Below are 21,480 nucleotides of genomic sequence, written 5' to 3' on the forward strand. Positions count from 1 at the left end.
TTTCATTAGTTTCATTAGTTTCATTAGTTCCAATTCCTGTATTTCCTTCATTTCCTGCATTAGTTCGTTCCATCTTGCTTAACTGAACACAGCCCTGACGTTTTGTTCCGCATTTAAAAGAGAATTTAAAAAAGAATCTTAAAAACACCGAAGGATAACACAGAAGTGCGCGCACGGAACGAGCTGATAATTTGCGATCTAATCTGTCGCGGTGGAAAACCGCAAGATCGATAATTTACGATACACGCATGAAAGTACATATCTCGAGGACGGCGCATTTAACTATAATCGTTAACTTAACGGAGACTATAATACTGTTTACAATTCGCACGGGACGTGAAAGTTATCACCGACTCTGTGAAAACTCGCTCGGGCGGCTGGAAATCAAATCGCTTTTACCGGAAGTAAATCCGCGCGATGATAACGGCGCATTATAAATGCGCGCGAAGAAATGTAGTAGTGTGAGTGCACCGACGAGTTTGAAAACTTCGAATTTTTTAAAGGGCGAGAAAGAAAGTGCAAGAGAAATTACAAACGCATATAATTACGCGTCGATATAAATATAATTCGAGAGATTAAAATTAATTATATCAAAACAAACTGAAGTAAAAAAAATCGTCACGAGACAGAAATGCGCAAAGCGTCGAGCGTGTCGTGTATCATCCGTGTCGCTGCGAATTCAACGCGGCCTGTGTTCAACAAAACGCACTTATAAATCTTGAGCACGCTCGTTACCTCACTCGGACAAGCGGCAGCGGCGATGCAATTTATTCGAGAAACTGGATTAAACGGAGCGAGAAAGTTCCGTTGTCGTCGTCGTCGTCGTCGTCGAAAGTGTCTCGGATTAACATGCGTGTCTGCCTTGGTCCGACGTTGTCCTTGGATGTTCCGAGAAGAAACACGATCGGACCTTGTTTCGCGCAGGAACTTCGAGAGAGTAACTTCTCTCATTGATTGTCATGTTGAGTATATTTGCTGCGTTATGTCCGCCGCGCTGTAGTACTTGATGAATATTCGCGTATCCGAATAATAATCTATCGAACACATTCATGTGTTAAAAACAAACGCACTTTTTCTGCTTTTTTTTTGCAGTCTGACAGCAATTTGACACCTGTCAGATCATTTTTGCCAAATAATCTAAATCTAATTTTATTAGTTTTTAATTATTGGTTGAATAATTACAGAAACTTTCTACTGAGATTTCTCTGCGAGTTTTATAAAGATATTACTTTGTTTTCCTCACACGTTTTAGACTTTTCTCAGTTCTTCCCTTTTGAATGAGAGATTTTGGTTGTTTAACGAAAAAAAAAAAAAATAAGCAAGCGACATTTCGCGAGAAATGTGGCGAAATGCGTTGCGAAAGCCGGTGCGACTTTCTTACGTGACGAATCGTAACCGCCGCCGCGCGCGCCGGAAATGGATGGCATGAATGTAAGTCAAATACGGCATGATCCGATTTATCGATACAACATGCGACCTTTTGCAATGATATCGCAAAAAACCAGATCACCTCACGTGTGTATCCGAGTTAAAAAAAAAAAAAAAAAAACGCGTAGAGCAAGAAAAACCGACATTCTGGCGCAAATTTTCTACGAACATAAATCTTGGAAAATTTATACCGTTTCGTCCAAATAAGGAACACGTTGATCGTATATCTTTCGGTGAAATCTTAATTGTGTATTATCTCCGCGCGCACGCGCATTGCTACCGCGATATTGTAAGATGGTAATCAACGAGAGATAGAAGATGCAATTAAATTCATTAATTCCCATGTAATTTCTAGGTAATCTAGATAAGTTCCTTTTACTTTGTTCAAGGGAAACCAGGAATTTAAATTCATGCAATTTCTATAGCACATATACATATAAAAATAAAGTGTAATTTCTAAAAGAAATTTTACCCGTTTTTAACAACGTTACACCCCACGCAAAACAATTTTTTTTATACAATTTTATACAATTTTATACAATTTATATAATTTATATATACGAATCTTCATTAAATATTTATTAGATATCACATGGAGTTACGGATATCTAATGAACGTTATGTCCGTGTGGGACGTTACCTAATTGCAAATAAAAAATATTTTACAAACAATAGAGAAGTGAGAAAAGAAATGCGAATAAATTAGAAAATACTTATGTAATAAAAAAAGTTTCATTGTAATTTTCATTACATGTATTAGACACATAAAAAAATAACACACATAACAAATTCTTGTTCTGTGCGTAAATTCCAAGACTGTCCCCGGTTTTATTTTGCCACTGTTTTTGCTCAATTTATCGTAATTTTGCATAAATAATTCGCGTCGACGAAACAGCGATAAATTATTAACCGATCGACCGTTGTGTCCGCGTGTCTCTCTTTATAACGGGAAGGCGCGAAGAAATCTCTCGAAGAGGGTGTCCCGACGAAATGTGAGTCACGCGACACTCGCTCGGGAAAGCTCGACCTTCGTCCCTTCCCCGTTATTTCAAATATATCGCGCTGCAAAAGTCTCCCGCCGGCGGCGTGGCCTTACGATTATCATTATAACCACGTATCCGCAGCCGCGTGTAATTATTATTATGGTCGACCACGTAGCCGACCGGTATTCTGCAAATCGCGCGACCATGGCCGGCCGGCACACGCCGGCTGCGTACGAAAGCAGTTCGACGAATTTATCAATATGCAAATATCACCCGCACCTTCTCTCCCCTTGTGCAATGTAATTACCGCATTGGGAGAATCGCTTTGTAGAAGAATGAAATTCTCTCTCGTTTTGTTCCCGCGAACGACGTTATAATCTCTCGAGAAACGCTTCCCGAGGATTCCGAAGGATTCCAAATCGTAGAACAGCTCGAGCTACGATTTTACTTTGCCAGTAAAGATAATTCTTTTTTTTTTTTTTTTTTTTAACGAGGATAAAAGTGTTTTACAAAGAGGATTAAAATGTTTTACAAACGAACGGAAGATCTTTCGAGGCTCGAATCTTCCTTTCTCTCGCATTCCTAAAAACGACTTCGCGGGCAGTCGTTGTCGTTTTTCTTCTCTCGAAATTCTGCGATTCTCGCGAAAAAAGAGACAAAACGGGGTGTTTCGAAGCCCGTGGAAGTGCCGCGCGGCAAAATCGGCCGGAAAACCAGTTCGGCTCCGAAACTGGTCGCGCGACAAAATATAACGCCGATGCAGGAAGAGAGAGAGAGAGAGAGAAAAAAAAGAACGGATCGGTAGACGGCGAAAAACGAAAGTTATTTTAACGATCTAAAGATAATTGAAGGAAGAGAGAAGAGCAAATAATTCAAGCGAGATTACCAAGTAGCGACAGACGCGCAATTGGTATCGCGTTATTGCGCGCGTTTCGCGCGTGAATTCTTTTTCATTCAAAATTCTGAACACAGAACAACTTGGAAGAATGGAATCATCGTCGAGAACGCACGAGGTGTGTATGTCACTTCATTCCGTAGATCTTTCTCGTAACACGAAGAAAAAGAAAGATAGCAGAAGGACGGTGAAATAGCAGAGAGGAGGAGAGAAAGGAATGGGGATATCTCATCATCGCGGGGCGAGAAAGACAAAAAAGACAGACAGTTCTCCGGGTGAGACAGAGAAAATATAAGAAAAGTAGAGAGGTGCACCTCTTCTCCGAGAAAGAGGTGATAGCCGTAGGAGGTGGTAGCCGTGGACACGTGACCAATGACTTATATAAAGGTGGCGAACGACGGGGTCCAAACACAGAGTTCTGTCTTTCAGCGCAGCGAAGGCGGTGTTTGTACAAAAGTGTCTGTTTTTTTTTTCGTTAATCATTTCGCTCCGCGCCACAGTTAAACCATGAGGACGTACTTCGTAATAGCCGCCATACTGATCGCCGGTACGTAAAAAAAAAAAAAAAAAAAACAAACAAACAAACAAACAAACAAACAAAACAGAACCGTCGAGGGTATATGATAAGGGTAGTGAAGTTGAAAAGATCGCGAGTGAGACGCGATAATATTCGGACGATATCGCGAATGTAGAATGATGATGAGTATAGAAGTGAACGGGGAAATTTTTCATCGTCAGTGTGTGATTGTTATGCGCGTGTGTAGAACACACATGTAGAGGATAGTGCGCCTTTTACGTGCATCGGCGAGCGGGTCGTGATCGGGACTGAGATTTTTACGTCGCAACGAGAAACCCGGAGATGGTCTTTGATGGCCTTTCTCGAAATCACGTGTTGCGCGCGACCACAAGTTTTCGACTCTCATCGGGAGAGAATCGCTTCGTTGCAATTATTTTAATTAATAGAGTTTGAAATTTTTTGGAGATTATAAAAAATGATTACGTAAATGTTATAAGAATGTGTTTCCACACATAATTAAAGTGACACAGTGTAGAAATGTACATACAAATTTTTTTTTCTATGTGAAAAAATTGAGAAAAAATTCTAATTAGAAACAGTGTAAAAAATAGATTTTTTTAAAAATGTGCACACAATACTTTCTGACAGACGTGTGTGTCTGATTGACATAAAAAATTGATCTCTCTAAATTACTTGCATTTAATGTGCTTAGAGATGTGTGTCAATTGTGTGTCTATTTTCTCACGTTTTTTTAAATATTCTTTACGAGTTGATGAATTCTATAAAAAAAAAGTAACTCTTAGAAGATAATCATATCAGAATTTTAAAATTGTTTAAGTATCTCCAAAATTTCTCTTGTTATCAATTACATGTAGTATTGCCACATGTGTTTTGTAGAAACGTAAATATTACTAAATAAGGATGTGTGTACAACACACGTGTGCGCCGGAACAATTTCTCAATGAGAGAGAGAGAGAGAGTTGACGATTTTACGGTCGCTTTAATTAACACCTCGTTGTAATTAAACATCTCCGTGGCCTAAAAACTTTACCATTTGCTACGCTTTCTTATTTGCGGCTGCGATATAACCTTGGCCCCGATCTTGAAACCTTTCTTTTCATTTTGTTCTTATCAAAAAAAAAAAAAAAAGATTCAAAGATCATGCTTATAACGCGACAAAAATTATTATTACAAATTTACTGCTCAGTCATTCGTAAATTGACATATAAATTTTGCGCGTATAAAATCAAGTCTGTTAAAAAAAATCACAATTTTTAACAAAAAAGTATTTTTTTTTACGATACCAATAATAGTTCTCGAAATAGAAAAACATTGTGCGAGAAGAATGTCGAAACAAATCTTGAAATATATTCACGCGAGAAACGCAAGTCGAAGCAAGTTGTCAGTCCGGTATGATAAAATTCGCGAACTTACTTTTTCCGATATGGAAATTTCTCACTTCGCCATGTAATTCGGATGCTTTATATAATCGTACTGTGTGTGTGTGTGTGTGTGTGTATGATCTAATTACATAACAATCTAACACCGTATATTTCGCGAAACAAGTCAAACGCGAACGAAACTCGCTGTAGAACGAGGAAGGGAGCGCGAGGCCTCGTCCGCGGTCCCCCTGAATATTTCGAAGTCGCTTTCGGGACCAGTCCCGCGGAAAACGAAAGTGAATACTATATAGCTGGTTCTCCACGCACTCATGTACAGGGGGACTCGCATTGACAAGAGACGTGAACCGGGTGAACGGGATGCTGGCAGGGCCCCAGTCACGGACCGAGGCCTGGCTGCGGGCCCAAAGTGAAAGCGCCCGGCGAAAGTTACCGTCCCGCGCACAGCCCCCTTACATAAGACATTTTAGCTTATTCAGACGCCGCCGTGCGCCGTGAACAAAAAAGAGAGACGTAATTAGGCGCAATTAACACAGGGACCGGCGTGAAAAAGTAGCGCAAAGAGGGAAAAGGGTCTTGTCTGTTTACTTGTTTTTCCTGACATTTTTTGCTCGCTTCATTGTTTCGCGATCCGCGTCAGAAAAGAGAGGGATGGAAACCGGAACAGAGAGGAACTTCTTTTTTTTTTTTTTTCCCTCGCGAGGTCAGCGGTTAATTTTAGAGTTCGTGACTTTCTACGAGAAATGATGAGGATTATCGCGCCGAAGGCGGAGTCGCTCGCAACCGCGATTTCAGGAACGTAGCGCGAGTTTCAAAAGTAAAAGAAAGTCTCGCGCTCTTTCCGACTTTCTGCAAAAGATCGCGGAATCAAGTGCCATCTGCGCTTTCCTCATGGCGCTTCTCTATTCCTTGAATTTCAATTGAATTGAAGGAACTTCGAATAAAATCTGTGAATAAAAAAAAAAAAAAAAAAAAAAACAAATTTCAACTTGATCGTTTCAGGAACGAGCGCTCAGGAGAGCTTCAAATGCCCGGACGACTTCGGGTTCTATCCTCATCACATATCGTGCGACAAATATTGGAAATGCGACAACAACGTGGCGGAGCTGAAGACGTGCGGTAACGGTCTTGCGTTCGACGCCAGCGACAACAAGTTCCTCACCGAGAACTGCGATTATCTGCACAACGTGGACTGCGGCGAGCGCACGCAGCTCGAACCGCCCATCAGCACGCCGCATTGCTCCCGTTTGTACGGCATCTTCCCCGACGAGAAGAAGTGCGACGTCTTCTGGAACTGCTGGAACGGCGAGGCGTCCCGCTACCAATGCAGTCCCGGATTGGCCTACGACCGTGAGGCCAGGGTGTGCATGTGGGCCGATCAGGTGCCCGAGTGCAGAAACGAAGGTATCGATTTCGGTCCGAAACTAATTCGAAGATACGAGATCGCGAATTGCTCGATTAAACAAATGTCTCAACACCCGATTATTGATTTATTCTCGTCTCGAGGTTCTATAAAAAAAAAAAAACGATTCTAACAATTCAAAAAAATCTAACGTTGAATTTTAAATAAATATTTAACATTTCTGTCTAATAGTGGAGTTTTTCCAATTTTTCTGCGAATTAAATAATAATATCGTTATAATTTCTCTTCGAGGTTCTCTTGCGTCACTGTATTACGATTTTAAGATCGAGTCGCGCGTTATAACAAAGAAAGATCTGAGCGGATTATTCCTGGTCCAGTCACCCAGGAACTCGTCACGGTCGATTTGACGTCGATAATAGGACATGTATATAGAATGTGTACACCGCGTCAAACCGATTCGCAAACTCGCCTCTCTATTTCAAAACGGTGCGCAATCAACACACAAAACTGTTTCCGTCTTCTCTTTTTACCTACTTACATCTAATTTTTTATTTGTTACATTGTCTAAAATATTTTCATACAAATGTTTTGCAGTTCTATGCGTCTATTTATCGTAAATATATCAGCGGTATTATTTTAAATAAACGCATTGTCACAAGAGGCGAGGCAGTGCGCGCGAGACCGACCGTGACTCACTTACGCGAGACGGACATTTCAGCCGAGTTGAGATTTTTATATCGATTGAACCGATTAAATATTCTTAGCTAGTCTCTCAATATCGCGAAAGGTTTTACATACATTTGCATACGCAATCTTGATGGACAAGAAAGAGAAGTTTTTCTTTCTCCGTGTCCTATATAAAACGGAAATACACAACGAAGATGTAAATTCATGAATATGAACATTTTTTAATGTTATTTATACTCGCGAGATCTCGCGAGATCGGTAAAGCACACAATTACGCGCGTTGACTTTCTCTCTCGATATATATACGTATCTTATATATTTATATCTGCGTCTTTCGCGCAGAGGTCGCCGGAGGTTTCACGTGTCCGGCCGCGGGCGAAGTGAGCGGCGCATCCGGCAGCTTTAGCAGACACGCCCATCCGGAGGATTGCAGAAAGTACTACATATGTCTCGAGGGTATCGCCAGGGAGTACGGTTGTCCGATCGGCACCGTCTTCAAGATCGGCGACGCCGACGGTAGCGGCGCCTGCGAGGATCCCGAGGACGTTCCCGGATGGTGAGCATAGAATTTTTTTGAGATACGATTCTATCACGTCGCACGCGTCGACAATGCAAAGAAAAAGTCTCGACAGTTATTGTTTTTTTTTTTTTTTTTTTAAGAAAACAATAGTAGGAGTATAAATGACTAGAGATTTAAAAAACAAAAAAACTACACACTTTACACAGAGAGTCAAGTTTCGCAAACGCGAAAATTATGTCACAGTTTTCGAAACGAATTTTTCTTCTAAGTTTTCTTCTTGCACAACTGTGTGTGTGACCTAGTTTCGAGACGATTATTATAAATGTTACTACTACGATTATTATTCGTGACTTTAATGAGGACAGATAATTCCCATATCGAGATCAGAAATCTGTATTTTCTGATTACGCGCGAACAGAGCGAATGAACGACCGAGGGTTCAAGGATCAAGATTTTCCGTCGAGAAATAGCGATCGTGAGAATCGCAACAGCCAATAGAGTTTCTGTGCAAACTGAGATTGTTCATTAACAACATTAAAAATCGATTAAGTAGATTTTTCGATGAAAAACCAACATTAAAAAAAACTAATAAAAAACAAACATTTCTTGATCGAATTAACGAAATAATCTGCGAAAAAAGATGCGGCAAAAAGCGCGACGAAAAGTCGGCCGCAGTGCGCAACTCAACGAGAAGGTGTGTTATTCAACGAATTGCGGGTATTATGAAGATCTTCGATTGTCTCGATAATTGTACAATCCGTGAGGAAAACTTTCGAGCTTGTTCGATGAGGAATCGTGTTCGAGGAGCTTTCGGAAGAAATTATCGTTCGCGCGGACGATCCTGTAATTAAGGAAATAATTCACGTTGCAGAACACGCCTTCGCGGCGGTTAATGACGTTTTGCGCAACCGTAATGTAAAAAAAAAAATAACAGCCAAACGGAAATTGTGTATGCAAGTCGCAAAAATTGAAGAATCGCTCCGCCATGTGAACTAACTTCTTTTTTTTTTTTCTGTGAAAGTCGAACAAACGCTTAATTAGCACGCGATGTTTATCGAACAACAGATACTTAGTATCCGTGTTGGTTAGTAACACAATGACGATGTTTATTAATAATCTCTTCTAACTTTGTGGCTAACCTACATATATATGTTAACTCTGTGTCTCTGCCATCTCGTTCTAATATCCTCTGTTACACCATTAGTCGTTTCCTTTCGGAAATTGCCAAACAGACTGCAATTTAGAATTAACCTTTCCGCAAAAACAAAAAAACAAAAAAAATATGACATATGTATCTCAACGTTTTTTGTTTTCAATATGCAAACTGTTACAGCAATCGATATCTATCAATTGTGCTTAGCGATTCGCAACGATCTTGGTCACGAAAATTTGCACACACAGACATTTCGCTTTTTTTTCACGTACAAACAATTCAAGAAATAATTTTTGTTTAACGTAACTACAATGTTATTAATCTTTTTTTTTAAAAAATCTGTCTCTGCAAGTTTTCTGAAACTATGCTCCGCTCTTTATGTGTATCTTCTATATGTGCATCTTTGTTCGCAAGCATAACGATAAGAGCACCGCCATTTACGCAAAGTAGCGCGCACCGCGTAGCATGTGTCCTGACCCCCGGGTTTTTCTCGGTTTTGCTTCACAGTGAGGATTACTACGGTGACCTGGACCTGAAGAGCATCCGGAAGAGCGAGCTGCTTACCGGTATCCAGAGCGAGCCCAGAAAACCGAATCAGGCGGTCCTGAAACCCAGGCCCACAACAGTGGGAGGGCCCGCGAGGAATCCTTCCTCACCCCTTCAGGAATAAATCCTGAATTTTACCTCGCTCTTTCCTTTCTTCACTCTTCACATCTCTGTGTTTTTCTCTTTTTTCTCTTATACTTCTCCTTTCTTCGTTGCTATCGTGTAATTACTTATTTTTATTGAATTCTACTTTTTTGTTTTGTAACTTATTGTTACAGAATTACGAAATATAGAGATCTTCTAGAGATTGAAATGTAGTTCTTTACAAACGTGAATTCTACTTATGTTTAAAAAAAAAAAAATAACAGATTTTCATGATTTTTATTAAAATTCAATAAAGATGTCGTTTCCTTTTTTGTTCCTCTTTTAACTTATTGCGATTGTTCGAATTTATATCGCAAATATAATATATTTTTATCAATAAATTGTATCAAATACTTTCTTGCTCGCTATTTTTTTCTCTGTCTTCTCGTACTCTACTTTTTCTTACTCTTTTTTTTCTTTTTCTCTCTTTCTCTCTCCCTCTCTCCCTCTTTTGCTATATATACACATACACAGAAATCTAAGAAAAATGCAGTACTGATTACGTAGATAAATTTCAAAATACACGGAAAATACACGCGTTATTTGTATAGAATATAAAATACAGAAAGAATAATTATAAAACGTTTTTTTAAAAAAAAAAAAAAGTATATAAAACCAATACGATGTAAATTCTTTTTGACAAATGCTCAAAAGTACTGATATTTCTAAAAAATTGATATTAGTTGTAATGTCTTGTATAATTATATTTATATATTAAGTATAACGATTGTTTTTTTTTTTTTTTTTCAATAGATATACGAAAACATAATTTCGTCTCTTCTAAATGCTATCTCTCTCTTTATTATCTCTAATCTATCTTTTTCTTTGCCCATTAATTAATTTTTCTTTTTTAATTCTCTTACCGTTCTCTTTGTGCTGCGAAAATAGACGTTAAAAAAAATGTTGTAACAACAATAGAAGTAATGAAAATTTTTCTGCATGTAACAATACGAAGAAGAATTTAAATTAACGAGAATCACATCAGTTGTTAATTCTCGCAGTGCAAAACACATAATTAAAACGACAAAGTCAGCAGCAAAAGTTGTGTCGAATTTGTTTATTTACGCACGGAATCAGAACTCGGAGATTTATACGCCATGAATTTTCATTCGATAATCTTTCCGATTCTTGCCGCCAATGTGTGAGCAAAGTTTCGGTTTGTCATGTAGTTTTAAGTATAAAAAGTTCGTGTAATAAAAAAGAAAAAAAAACATTCTATAAAGAGATTTTGACTTCTATTATTTTTTTCACCGCATTTTTTCTACAATCCTGTTCTGTGACTAAAAGAAATATGTTAAATATCATATATTTTCGATTTAATAAGTATGTGTCAATTTTAATTATATTAATATATTTATAGAATGCCAGAATATATTTACGACCACGTTGAACGCGTGCGGTAAGAATGGAGCAATTATCTGATAATCGTAAAATTCTCGACCTCTGATCATACATACACTTGTACAGTTACTAGTTTCTTAGCACATTCTCTGTGTACTCACCATGTTGCATGTTTGAAAAGCTATATACTCCAATAATAATGTATATATATACATACACAATAACTCTCTCTCTCTCTCTCTCGATCACACAATGTACATAATATGTCGCAATTGTGTCGGCTAAGAACTGGAATACTTGAACACGCGCGCTGATTGTTTTCTGACGAATTAATTTTCTACTCGCGAATCACATAACCGATCAACATCAGCGTGTACAAAACGAAAAGAAAAACAAACTCACCGATTCGACGATACTGCTTTCGCTGTACTGCTTTCCCGCGCTTTGACCGCTCCATCGACGAAGTTTTACTCTCGTTGACTCTCGGTTTCCACTTTCTCACGTACTTATTTAACATCCGATCAATCGCGCCCGCGATAACAATCGAACTTTTACACCATATAGTTTTATTTTTTACTCCCGATATTTTTTGCACACACGACGTCGTCGTTCGAAACTCTCGCGCTAACCGGAACACGTGTTTGTGCGCGCGCGAGAGAAAAATACGCGCCCGCAAAACGCCATCACGACCAATGGACGACGACGATTCAAAGCACTCGGCGACAAATGGCGGCAACACTGGCGCATGCGCGCAACTTTACTCGATTTCGAGGCAAAGACGAGAGTTAAACGATATTTTCGTACATTTCTCAGCCAAGATTACTACGGCAACGTGGATCTGAAGGCATTACGCAAGCTGGGCTACAGAAAATAGAAGAGTTCGCACGTGCGACGAGCGTTGCTCACTCACCGACGATCGGAACAACGCATCCTCCCGCAGGAAGACCAAAACGACGCGATCGCTTCTCCTCTTCTTGCAGTTTTCAACTGCAGTTTAAAACAACCGCAGCAAGACGAGCTTCCTGTCAAACACACACACACACATGTTCCATATAATTATTAATAAAAACACAACGACATTTTTTTTAGATCATTGTCGTAACAAGCGCCATGTAAATAAAATCAAATCGTTTGCAAAGATATTTGAAATAAATATGTGTTAAAAGAGAAGATATTTGTGTTTTGTTCTTTGTCCCAACAATTGCAAATAAAATCGTCGATCTTAAAAATCGATTCGATTATTTGTGTGATTAAATTAGTTTTAGCGCGCTCATTATTTAGAATCGCTCAGTTTTTGTTGCGTATATGAGAAAAGTATATATTTATATAAAATAAAACTATTGAAATAACAAATAACTACTGAGTTTCAACAACAAATAACTAGAATTATAAACGTGTACTTACAAAAGTGAAGTAATACTTCAATAAACAATAAATAATCGACCGCGCAAGTTAATCGTTAACCGGAGATCGCGAAACTGACTCGTTTGCTTGTCGCTCGTTCTTTTCTTCGACCTCATTTACAACGGCAAGCTATCGCGGAAACTCGCAGAATCGATCAATCGCGAGTTCTACGACTGCGATACGAGATTAATCGATTAATGCAGATGCGGCTTAATGTTTTGCTTTTGCGGTCTTTGCTTTTCACGTTATTCTTACGGTACTCCGCGACACCCCCCCCCCATGGATGAAAAAATACCGGAAAACCGTTAAAAAGCCAACTTTTTAAACGTGCGAGTCTTTCTGACATGTGAGTTTTTACGATTGTTTTTTTAATTGCCAGCCGAGACAACGCCGATAATAGCATTTCGAAAAAACTAACCGCATTGTCTACGTTAGTGATCAACAAATTCTTTTGAAACTTTTTATCTCACGAGATTTTATCAAACTCTTCTAGTTACGTTTTTTTTTTCCTTACATTTTCTTTGCACTATTTTTTTTTTTATTTGCAAAACGCACAAACGTTCGTATATTTAAAACGAATACATGCATTTTAATTTAAGCAAGAAGTTAAAAAGAAAAATTTCAATGTAGACAATATTGAAATACTTTTTATTATTATTTGTTTATTTGAAGCATTCACTTTGGTTAATGTACAACAATAACAAGAAGAATAATGTCACAAACAGATACAATAGAAATCTTATTACATGTAAGAGAAAAATATTAAAAGTTCAAAAATAAGATTGCTGAAAAAGATATCTGCTAATGTTGATAAATAGAATTGCTTGTAATTTGAAGGTACATTATAATGGATGAAAAACAAAGTAATTTTACAAAGCAACAGAAAGTGAAAAAGTACAATGAAAAACTGATTTCTGCTGATTCAACACACGACATAAACAAATTGTTTGAGAAATACTTTGTAATTTCAAATGCAGAAAAAGACTCAGAATCATACACATTACCCAAATCAGAATTTATGTTCAAAGAGCCACCATGGTCACTTGATAGTTTGCAAAAGTTAAAAAATGATCTGAATCAAGTAAAGAGTTGCCTGAATGATTTCAATCTGGATGAATGGCACAAGCACACAAATCAAATGAACAAAGCAGGTAGTGTGAAATATATTGTGAAAAAATACATAAATCCAGAACTGTTGACTCAAGCTTGGCTCAAGTTTTACGAAATTGCCAGTAAATTCCCACTAGTACCATTGAACGAGATCTGTCATGAGAACCTGCCGATCACTGCAGGTTCCTTCAGATCTGTACATTTGTGCGAGGCACCAGGTGCTTTTGTTGCTGCTCTGAATCATTGGCTGGCAACAAATACCCACAATGTGAAGTGGGACTGGTTAGCCAACAGCTTGAATCCTTACTGGGAGGAAAATCCTTACGAATGCATGATCGCGGACGACAGATTTATCAAGCACACTCTTCAGCACTGGTGTTTCGGTGAGGATAACACAGGCGATATCATGAAATTGAACAATCTGGACGATCTAGTGAAGAGAGTCAGCTCATTCGACGCAGACAAACGGCTCTTGCTGGTCACCGCAGACGGCAGTATAGACTGCACGAACGTACCGGAAGAGCAGGAGAGCATCTTGGCACAGTTGCATCTGTGCGAGACTGTGGCTTGCATGCACATTCTACAGAAAAATGGAAACTTTTTGCTGAAACTCTTCACTCTGTTCGAGCATCAATCCGTGTGCCTCATGTACTTGCTGTCTTGCGCTTTTCATGAAGTCACTGTGATAAAGCCAGCCACCAGCAAAGGAGGGAACTCGGAGACATATGTCTTCTGCCGCAAATTCAGAGGCAAAGATTACATGGCAGCGCACTTGGACATTCTCAGGCAACACTACGGCAAAGCGCCACCTGAAAACGCGATGTTCAGTCAAAAGGACATTCCGCAGAGTTTTGTGCAAAGGATTGAGGAGTGCAGCGTATTCTTCAAAAATCATCAATGTCATATCATAGAAGACAACATAAAAACGTATCACGCAAAGAACTACAACATTCTGTTTAACGTCAAGCAGTTGGTTGCTATGCAATATATTAGAAATTGTAAATTAGACGGTCCTTTAAATGACTCGTCTTCGATAGTCGGTTGCAAGAAAATAAAAAAAGTACCACCAAGTTGGCACACGTATAAAAAGTTACACGTTGAGTCTTACAACGAACGTTGTCAGAGACACAATTTAGAAGAGAGTTTATTACTGCTGTGGAAACAGATAGAATGGATCAGTTTCCCAACAAATCTTAGATCTTACACCGTAAGCAAGTTTCTCGAGCCAAAACTAAATAGTAAGGTCTTAAAGAAATTAAAAAATGTCTTTATTTTTTTGCATTTTCTAAAAAAAAAATATCATGGGGATGGAGGTATTTACAGCGCACTTAATTTTTTTTTTTTTTTTATAGTGGCGTCTGCGAATATTACCGGAAAGCGTAGAAATTCAAACGGGGAAATCGTTCACGAAAGTACGCAGTTCGCGCTTTTCTGACGTGCAATGTCTTAACGTATTAAATACCCTCGACACGATAATTGTACGAGAGACTGGTACTACCATTTGCTTTCCATCCGCAAACCTTACGAGAGAACAGCAAGAGGATCCGAATCAAGAGATATTGAACTTTCAATTTGTCCCCGTCTTCGACAATCATAAGACGATAATCGAAATTTGCGATCGGTTTAAGAAACTTCGAACCGGACAAGCTCTCACTCTTGTAGGCTACTCTCTGTTAACGCAGTTAAATGTTGGTCTGTTATATCTTCTGGGAAATTGTTTCGACAAAGTCGTTGTAACAATTTGCGACAACGAGGGCTATCACATCAGACTGGAAACTTACCAGCCTAATGAAAAAGTATCGAATATTCTGCATGAAATTCTCGCTATTTCAAATAGCGAACAAAATAAACATAAAGCGGTTTGGTCGATAATTCCTGGAATACTTTTAGAGGGTAAGATTCATAAAGATATAAGAGTAAGAGGATGTCTGTCTTACCTAAATGTGATTTGTATAAATATCGCGCGTATATATTAAGTTTTTTACATAAATTATTCGATATAAGAGACACAATTAACAAAACGATTTAAAAACTTCAAATTATTTGTTTTCTTTACAAGACTAACAGTGCGTACTGCAACAGAAAATAGAGCATGTATTACAGCACGGTTCGTATTTGACAAATATTTTTTTTCAGAATGTGACGAGTTTCCTACTATAATGGAACTTAATCATCTGATGATCAAGAAGTACCTTGAGCATGTTATGAAGAAATGTAAAGGACAAGATAAAATAATAATTTTTACGTGAACATGTGATACACAATTTTACATAGGTATATACATGTATATGTATGAGAAAAGGAATATGTATTTATATAATCATATAAATACATAATTATAAATACGAATAACATATATTTTAAATATTATATATATTATATAACAAAATCAAAAACAAAATACATTATACTTACTGTTGTACTTTGAATTGACTTTGATCATCAATATATTGATTTACAATACAACATTTTAACTCTCACGGACTACCCTGTGGTTTTTTTTTATGTAATATAATCTTTGTGTAATAGAAGCGAACGTTCTGTGAGAGAAGCTTTAATTCACCTTCGCATTTACATTCTAATTTTATTTTTTGTATTTTTTTATATGTAAAAAACAAAAAAATCGATCGCGACTGATGAAGACTCATGTAAGAGCTCAAAACATTTCGCAATTTTAATATATTTTTGCGCATATGTAATCACTTTTATCTGAATACATTTATTCATCTGTTTTTTGCTGTATATTGACCTTTGTTATTCTTATTATTGTTTATATAACGAGCGTTTCATATCTTAAATTGCACTTTACTTATATCTCATTTGTAAATAGCGCTTGTGTCTTTGTAAATATTTTAATTACGTATTTAATGCTCTGGATAATAGAAATATATAAAAATATATTCGTAAAAATATGTAAATACGAAAAATATACTATATCACATGAATGAGACAATTTTTAACCGCAAGGGAGGATGAAATATAAAACAGAAATGGTAATTATATAGTTTTATATCCAAAAATAAAAAATTTATCTTTTTAAAAATATATATATATATATTTAGATTCAAGTAATTTTACTTTTTGTAAATAATCGCGAATAACACGGGTTGATAAATAATTGCAGATCCGAGAAGGTAATTTTGGGTCACGCTTGGTTTCTTTATCACAGATATATTGGGATGTCTTGGTGTCATGTTTAATACATAGAACGGTGACCGAAATTTCGCTTCTTAAACACGGACGATTTCTGTGCTGTCAACTGTAATTCTTAGAACGGCGTTGTGCGAGGTCTTGGCGAAGAGATTTTTTTTTTTTCAGAATATATCGAAACTGTTAAACACACACAGTGCCACATTTTAGATCAACGCTGTCACGCACGTAGAGATGAAACGCAACTTGATTAAGAACTGTACTCGTCTGTTGTCCATCAAACAGCACACAGAAAAGAAAGTATGCATTGTCGGTGCAGGTCCAGCTGGCTTTTACGCGGCACAGCAGTTACTGAAGGTAAAACACTAAAAAAAAAACTCTTAGCACTCGACAATATAATAAAATATATTTTTCATTATATCTCTTTGTAAAAAAACAATTTACGTTATTTACGTTTGTTGATTGTGTAGTGTTCGAATGATGTCAAAGTTGACATACTCGAAAAACTGCCGGTTCCCTTCGGTCTGGTACGCTTCGGAGTCGCTCCGGATCATCCGGAAGTGAAGAACGTCATCAACACATTCCACAAAACCGCGATCAATCCACGTGTTCAATTTCTAGGCAATATCAACGTCGGTACAGACGTTACGATCGATCAGCTGCGACAATTATATCACGCGGTGCTGCTAGTACGTGTTCTATTGAAAATTAATCGAATTTCTACTTCTCACCCTTTCCTGTCTTTCCAGTTAGCATTTAGAGTTTTATATATATCAACAAAATTTATCGACTATTTATTTACCAATTATATATATATTTATTTTTATATTTTCTCTTAGACATACGGCGCCCAAAACGATCGGTTGCTTGATATACCAGGGGAAAATTTAAACAATGTGATATCAGGCCGTCGTTTTGTGGGTTGGTACAACGGAGTACCAGCTGATAAAGATCTAGACATTAATTTGGATACGGAAGAAGTAGTTGTTTTAGGTCACGGCAATGTGGCCGTTGATATCGCGAGGATTCTACTGTCGCCGATTGACAAATTAAAGGTAGTATCTCTAATTTCCGACTTATAATTTTCGTGATTTATCAGAATTTAAAACTTTTATGTTAATTATTTCAGAACACCGACATCACGTCATATTCCTTGGAACAATTATCTCGCAGTAAAGTACGAAAAGTGTTTTTGGTCGGGCGAAGAGGACCTTTGCAAGCCGCGCTTACGATCGCGGAACTGCGCGAGCTTATCAAATTGGAAAAATGCAAAACTTCCTGGCGACCTCAAGACTTTGAGGGTGTGCGGGAGATTGTGCCGACTCTAGCAAGGCCTCGAAAACGACTGACAGAACTTATGCTTAAATCTTTAGAAGAATCCGTAAGCGACTCGACGTACATTAAAGAGTTACATCCGATCTTCCTGCGAGGTCCCGTAGAGTTTCACGGTGCGAACGAATTGGAGAGCATCAAGTTCACCGTGAATCGTCTGCGGGGCGAGACGATTCAGGATCAGTCGGCCGAGGCGACCGGCGAATTCGATGTGATCACGTGCGGTCTGGCCTTTCGCAGCATCGGCTACAGGTCCGTGCGGATAGACGACTCGATTCCGTTTGACGCTAAGAAGGGACGTGTAGAGAACATTTCTGGTAAGGTCGACGACAATCTTTATAGCGCAGGATGGGCAGCTACTGGACCGGTCGGCGTTATTCTGTCAACCATGACGAACGCTTTCCAAGTCGGCAACTTGATCTGCAAAGAGTTGGCGTCCTCGAGCGAGAATAAATCAGGCTGTGATGGTCTGCGTAAGATCCTGGACTCCAAGGGAATTCAGATTGTCTCGTACGGGGATTGGGAAAAAATCGATCGCGTTGAACAAGAGCGTGGCAAACAATTGAGAAAACCGCGGGAGAAGATTGTTGATGTATCAGAAATGCTAGAAATTGCTGCGAAGTAAGCGAAAATTGTCTTAAAAAAGATGTTTTCCTCTTTAAAAGTTGCAAAAGATCGATGTCATTGTTGCGTATCGATTACACTTATTTATAATCGTGTACTCTTGGAAAGGATTTATAATATATAGCATAATATATATTTTATAGAGTATGATATAACATGTACATATGTCTTTTTGTTTTTGATATTCAGAAATTAATAAACTTTTTTTTTTATCAAATATTGTGTTATATCAGTTTTATCCTATTTATCACGTTATAGTCTTTACAAAACTACATACATTCGAATTGAATAAACATTACAATTTGTAAGCAAACCAACCAATCACTTACCAACATTATTTTCCGTTAGCGAGAAACTGACGGAACGCGGCAATGGTGGCAACGCGCAATTTTGTCACGTGGAAAGATCTTAACCTGACATGACTTACCTGATGTAATCAAACCTCACGAACAGTCGCAGGTTATTTTTTGAAGAAGTAAATAACTGGTGTAATATGTTATGGACGTAATAAGAGTCTGAGAGTCGTTAAAAAGTTACAATTAAACACTAATAATCGATAATAACAAATAAACTAGGTATAAATTGCATAAATATGTGTATAATATTTTTTTACTATTTCTGTATGTCAGAAATATGATTAATATTTCTGTGTGGAAAGTTCTATGTGAGAGTCAATAATTCTATCTGGTTTGAAAAACTAATACTTTAAATTGGACTCTGTATTGTTTCAATAACATTTTGACAGCTGTCTGATGTGATGTACTATTCAACATAAAATCTTATATTTTATAGTTAAAACATGGAGTTACGAGAACCGAAGAAAAAACAGAGAGAGAAACCGAAGGAGCAGATGCCATTTCCTATTCCAATAAATGGATCACAAGAGGAATGGCCAATGTATACAGCACATCTTACAGACATAGGTGCTTGCATAATTGAACCTGACCAGATCAGAGCGGTATATAACAATGTGTGTTATAAAAATGAATGTTATAAGATTACATGTTTTTTTAAAAAAAGAAAGAGAATAATAACAAATATTAAATTTTATCTATAGGGATATTTTGGCAAAGGATCACTGTCGCGTGGTAATCCCATCTTCGGTAAAGCGCGATTTGGAGCGCCTCCAGTTGTTCAAAACAGACAGTGGTATCGTAGACAAGAATGGATGAAAGATGTCAAGGAATTAAACGCTGCTTCTTCATCTACTTTAACAGGTTTAAAATAAAAAAATTTTTAGTAACATACGAACTAAAATTTCTATTAATATAGAAAAAAACATATATATATATATATATATATAATATTAAAATAAAATTATAAATATGTAAAACTAAATTATTTTTAAAGTGTAATGAAACACTTTAATGATTGCAGAAGTTGAAGAAGTCAAATATAACAACGAAGATACTGTTTTGAATGACAAAGAAGAGAACAGCAATGATATTATTGAAATTCCATCAACTTCTGAAAATGGGAACAAAACACAAGATGAAATCAACACAATTTCAAAAGACATTGATGAGGTCGTTCTGGATTCCGCAGAAGAGGACGACATATGTGTCATTGCTAATAAAGACTCTGAGAATTGTGATACTAAATTATCGATAGAAGAGTGTTCTATAGAAGAAGAGAAAAAAGAAGAATCGAGCAACTTGTCTGGTAAAAAAGTTTTCACACAGAAGTACAATTTATATAAAATATGTATAATTTAGACATAGAACATAGTTATATATATTTTTATTAAGAAAAGAGAGTAGATAAAACCATTTTTATGTATGAAATTTTTTTACAGACTATTACGACTTCAAAAATGGCCGCAACAACGAAGAGGATATACAAGGCAAGCTGCTGGTTTTGCCAGATAGCGACTCGGACACCGAGAATTATCTAGAAAACATCAAGCCAAGGATCGAGGACGAAGGTTTTCCGGTCCGTGAAGCTTTGCATCTCACTTTCGAGGAAACTTTCTTTCTTCTTTTTGGATTGGGTTGTCTGCAACTGGTGAATTTTGACGGTAACCTAATGGACATCGATGACACGTGGTTGTACTTCAACAAAAGAAGCTCGGAATTTCTGCAAAAATATGTGGTTTACCATTATTACAGGAGTAAAGGATGGGTGGTCAAGCCTGGTTTCAAATATGGTGGAGATTTTTGTTAGTATCGCTTGTTTTTTATTGCAGAAATAATTTTGTACGAATAGAAACGTATGCAATATCCAAGTGTGTTATCTACTAACTTAATATTTCAGTACTATATAAACACGGACCTCCCTTTCACCATGCTTCTTTTATTGTAATAATCGAAGTCGTAGATGCAGACACTTTGCTCGTAGACACTGCTAAGACTAAGCGAACCATGACGTGGGAGCAATTATATGGATTCAATAGACAATCAGAAGCTACTGCTAAGGTAAGCATTTATATACATATATACACAATGTAAATATACTTAATAGAAAAAATTGAAAAAAAAACAAAAAAGAATTTTCTTGATAAATTAAATGCTATTTGCAACAGGAAACATTGTTCGCGCAAGTTTTATGGCCGTCATCGGTGCCACAAGACATTAGCAATACTAGTCCTGATATACTCTCAGAATTTACGGTAAGAGAAGTTCATTGGCGACGATGGAATCCTAAGCAGCATCGGGAAGATGTGACTATTGAAGAAGACGATGATGATGATGATGATGATGATTCATCCAATTAAATATTTTTGTAATTATTTAGATACGAAAAGTTTTTATATTTCATTTTTTATACTCTGCTATCGTATATATGTATGTCAGTATTGTACAAAAATTCTGCTTGGATCTTACAAGTAAGACGGCTGCAGTGGTTGCCACCATATTTTTCTTTACATTTTTCATTGTAAAGATA

At 37.4% G+C, this 21,480-nt stretch overlaps 4 protein-coding genes across 14 annotated transcripts; all 4 read left to right on the top strand.

Moving 5' to 3' along the window:
- The first annotated feature begins 3,710 nt into the window (after positions 1-3,710).
- LOC109852569 lies at positions 3,711-12,078 on the top strand. Of its 2 annotated transcripts, none has more exons than XM_020423830.1 (4): positions 3,711-3,853; positions 6,226-6,627; positions 7,616-7,829; positions 11,791-12,078. In XM_020423830.1, exons 1-4 carry the CDS (start codon positions 3,814-3,816, stop codon positions 11,849-11,851), a joined length of 717 nt encoding a protein of 238 aa, XP_020279419.1. In that variant the 5' UTR covers positions 3,711-3,813; the 3' UTR covers positions 11,852-12,078. The 2 variants fall into 2 exon arrangements, with proteins under 2 accessions (XP_020279419.1, XP_020279418.1); XM_020423829.1 differs by lacking the exon at positions 11,791-12,078 and adding an exon at positions 9,454-10,862.
- Positions 12,079-12,604: 526 nt separating this feature from the next.
- LOC109852588 (cap-specific mRNA (nucleoside-2'-O-)-methyltransferase 2) lies at positions 12,605-16,826 on the top strand. Of its 6 annotated transcripts, none has more exons than XM_020423859.1 (5): positions 12,605-12,727; positions 13,219-14,698; positions 14,844-15,384; positions 15,628-15,765; positions 16,810-16,826. In XM_020423859.1, coding segments are annotated over exons 1-4 (2,136 nt in total). In that variant the 5' UTR covers positions 12,605-12,725; the 3' UTR covers positions 15,741-15,765; positions 16,810-16,826. The 6 variants fall into 6 exon arrangements, with proteins under 6 accessions (XP_020279448.1, XP_020279450.1, XP_020279447.1 ...); XM_020423861.1 differs by lacking the exon at positions 16,810-16,826 and adding an exon at positions 13,054-13,129 and having other exon boundaries at positions 13,200-14,698; positions 15,628-16,233; XM_020423858.1 differs by lacking the exon at positions 16,810-16,826 and adding an exon at positions 13,054-13,129 and having other exon boundaries at positions 15,628-16,233.
- LOC109852590 (NADPH:adrenodoxin oxidoreductase, mitochondrial) lies at positions 16,318-19,021 on the top strand. Of its 2 annotated transcripts, XM_020423864.1 has the most exons (7): positions 16,318-16,484; positions 16,616-16,779; positions 16,852-16,998; positions 17,112-17,330; positions 17,481-17,696; positions 17,771-18,594; positions 18,946-19,021. In XM_020423864.1, exons 3-7 carry the CDS (start codon positions 16,876-16,878, stop codon positions 19,007-19,009), a joined length of 1,446 nt encoding a protein of 481 aa, XP_020279453.1. In that variant the 5' UTR covers positions 16,318-16,484; positions 16,616-16,779; positions 16,852-16,875; the 3' UTR covers positions 19,010-19,021. The 2 variants fall into 2 exon arrangements, with proteins under 2 accessions (XP_020279453.1, XP_020279452.1); XM_020423863.1 differs by having other exon boundaries at positions 16,616-16,998.
- On the top strand, positions 18,975-21,331 carry LOC109852591 (tRNA-splicing endonuclease subunit Sen2). Of its 4 annotated transcripts, none has more exons than XM_020423868.1 (7): positions 18,975-19,056; positions 19,390-19,567; positions 19,655-19,814; positions 19,975-20,259; positions 20,393-20,755; positions 20,851-21,011; positions 21,119-21,331. In XM_020423868.1, exons 2-7 carry the CDS (start codon positions 19,397-19,399, stop codon positions 21,308-21,310), a joined length of 1,332 nt encoding a protein of 443 aa, XP_020279457.1. In that variant the 5' UTR covers positions 18,975-19,056; positions 19,390-19,396; the 3' UTR covers positions 21,311-21,331. The 4 variants fall into 4 exon arrangements, with proteins under 4 accessions (XP_020279457.1, XP_020279456.1, XP_020279455.1 ...); XM_020423867.1 differs by having other exon boundaries at positions 18,999-19,072; XM_020423866.1 differs by lacking the exon at positions 18,975-19,056 and adding an exon at positions 19,084-19,172.
- The last annotated feature ends 149 nt before the right edge of the window (positions 21,332-21,480 follow it).

The sequence above is a fragment of the Pseudomyrmex gracilis genome, unplaced genomic scaffold (genome assembly GCF_002006095.1).
Source record: "Pseudomyrmex gracilis isolate BER0280 unplaced genomic scaffold, ASM200609v1 scaffold_31, whole genome shotgun sequence".
Lineage (NCBI taxonomy): Eukaryota > Metazoa > Arthropoda > Insecta > Hymenoptera > Formicidae > Pseudomyrmex > Pseudomyrmex gracilis.

Excerpts from the sequence above, each read along its gene's own strand:
- LOC109852569 (XM_020423829.1), top strand. The coding sequence starts at position 3,814 with ATGAGGACGTACTTCGTAATAGCCGCCATACTGATCGCCG. Across the intron at positions 3,854-6,225 it reads AGCCGCCATACTGATCGCCG|GAACGAGCGCTCAGGAGAGC; the intron begins GTACGTAAAAAA and ends TGATCGTTTCAG. Across the intron at positions 6,628-7,615 it reads GCCCGAGTGCAGAAACGAAG|AGGTCGCCGGAGGTTTCACG; the intron begins GTATCGATTTCG and ends TCTTTCGCGCAG.
- LOC109852588 (XM_020423859.1), top strand. Across the intron at positions 14,699-14,843 it reads CAAATCTTAGATCTTACACC|TGGCGTCTGCGAATATTACC; the intron begins GTAAGCAAGTTT and ends TTTTTTTTATAG. Across the intron at positions 15,385-15,627 it reads TCCTGGAATACTTTTAGAGG|AATGTGACGAGTTTCCTACT; the intron begins GTAAGATTCATA and ends ATTTTTTTTCAG.
- LOC109852591 (XM_020423868.1), top strand. The coding sequence starts at position 19,397 with ATGGAGTTACGAGAACCGAAGAAAAAACAGAGAGAGAAACCGAAGGAG. Across the intron at positions 19,568-19,654 it reads TCAGAGCGGTATATAACAAT|GGATATTTTGGCAAAGGATC; the intron begins GTGTGTTATAAA and ends TTTTATCTATAG. Across the intron at positions 21,012-21,118 it reads AATCAGAAGCTACTGCTAAG|GAAACATTGTTCGCGCAAGT; the intron begins GTAAGCATTTAT and ends TATTTGCAACAG.
- LOC109852590 (XM_020423863.1), top strand. The coding sequence starts at position 16,876 with ATGAAACGCAACTTGATTAAGAACTGTACTCGTCTGTTGTCCATCAAA. Across the intron at positions 17,331-17,480 it reads TATATCACGCGGTGCTGCTA|ACATACGGCGCCCAAAACGA; the intron begins GTACGTGTTCTA and ends ATTTTCTCTTAG. Across the intron at positions 18,595-18,945 it reads ATGCTAGAAATTGCTGCGAA|CGAGAAACTGACGGAACGCG; the intron begins GTAAGCGAAAAT and ends ATTTTCCGTTAG.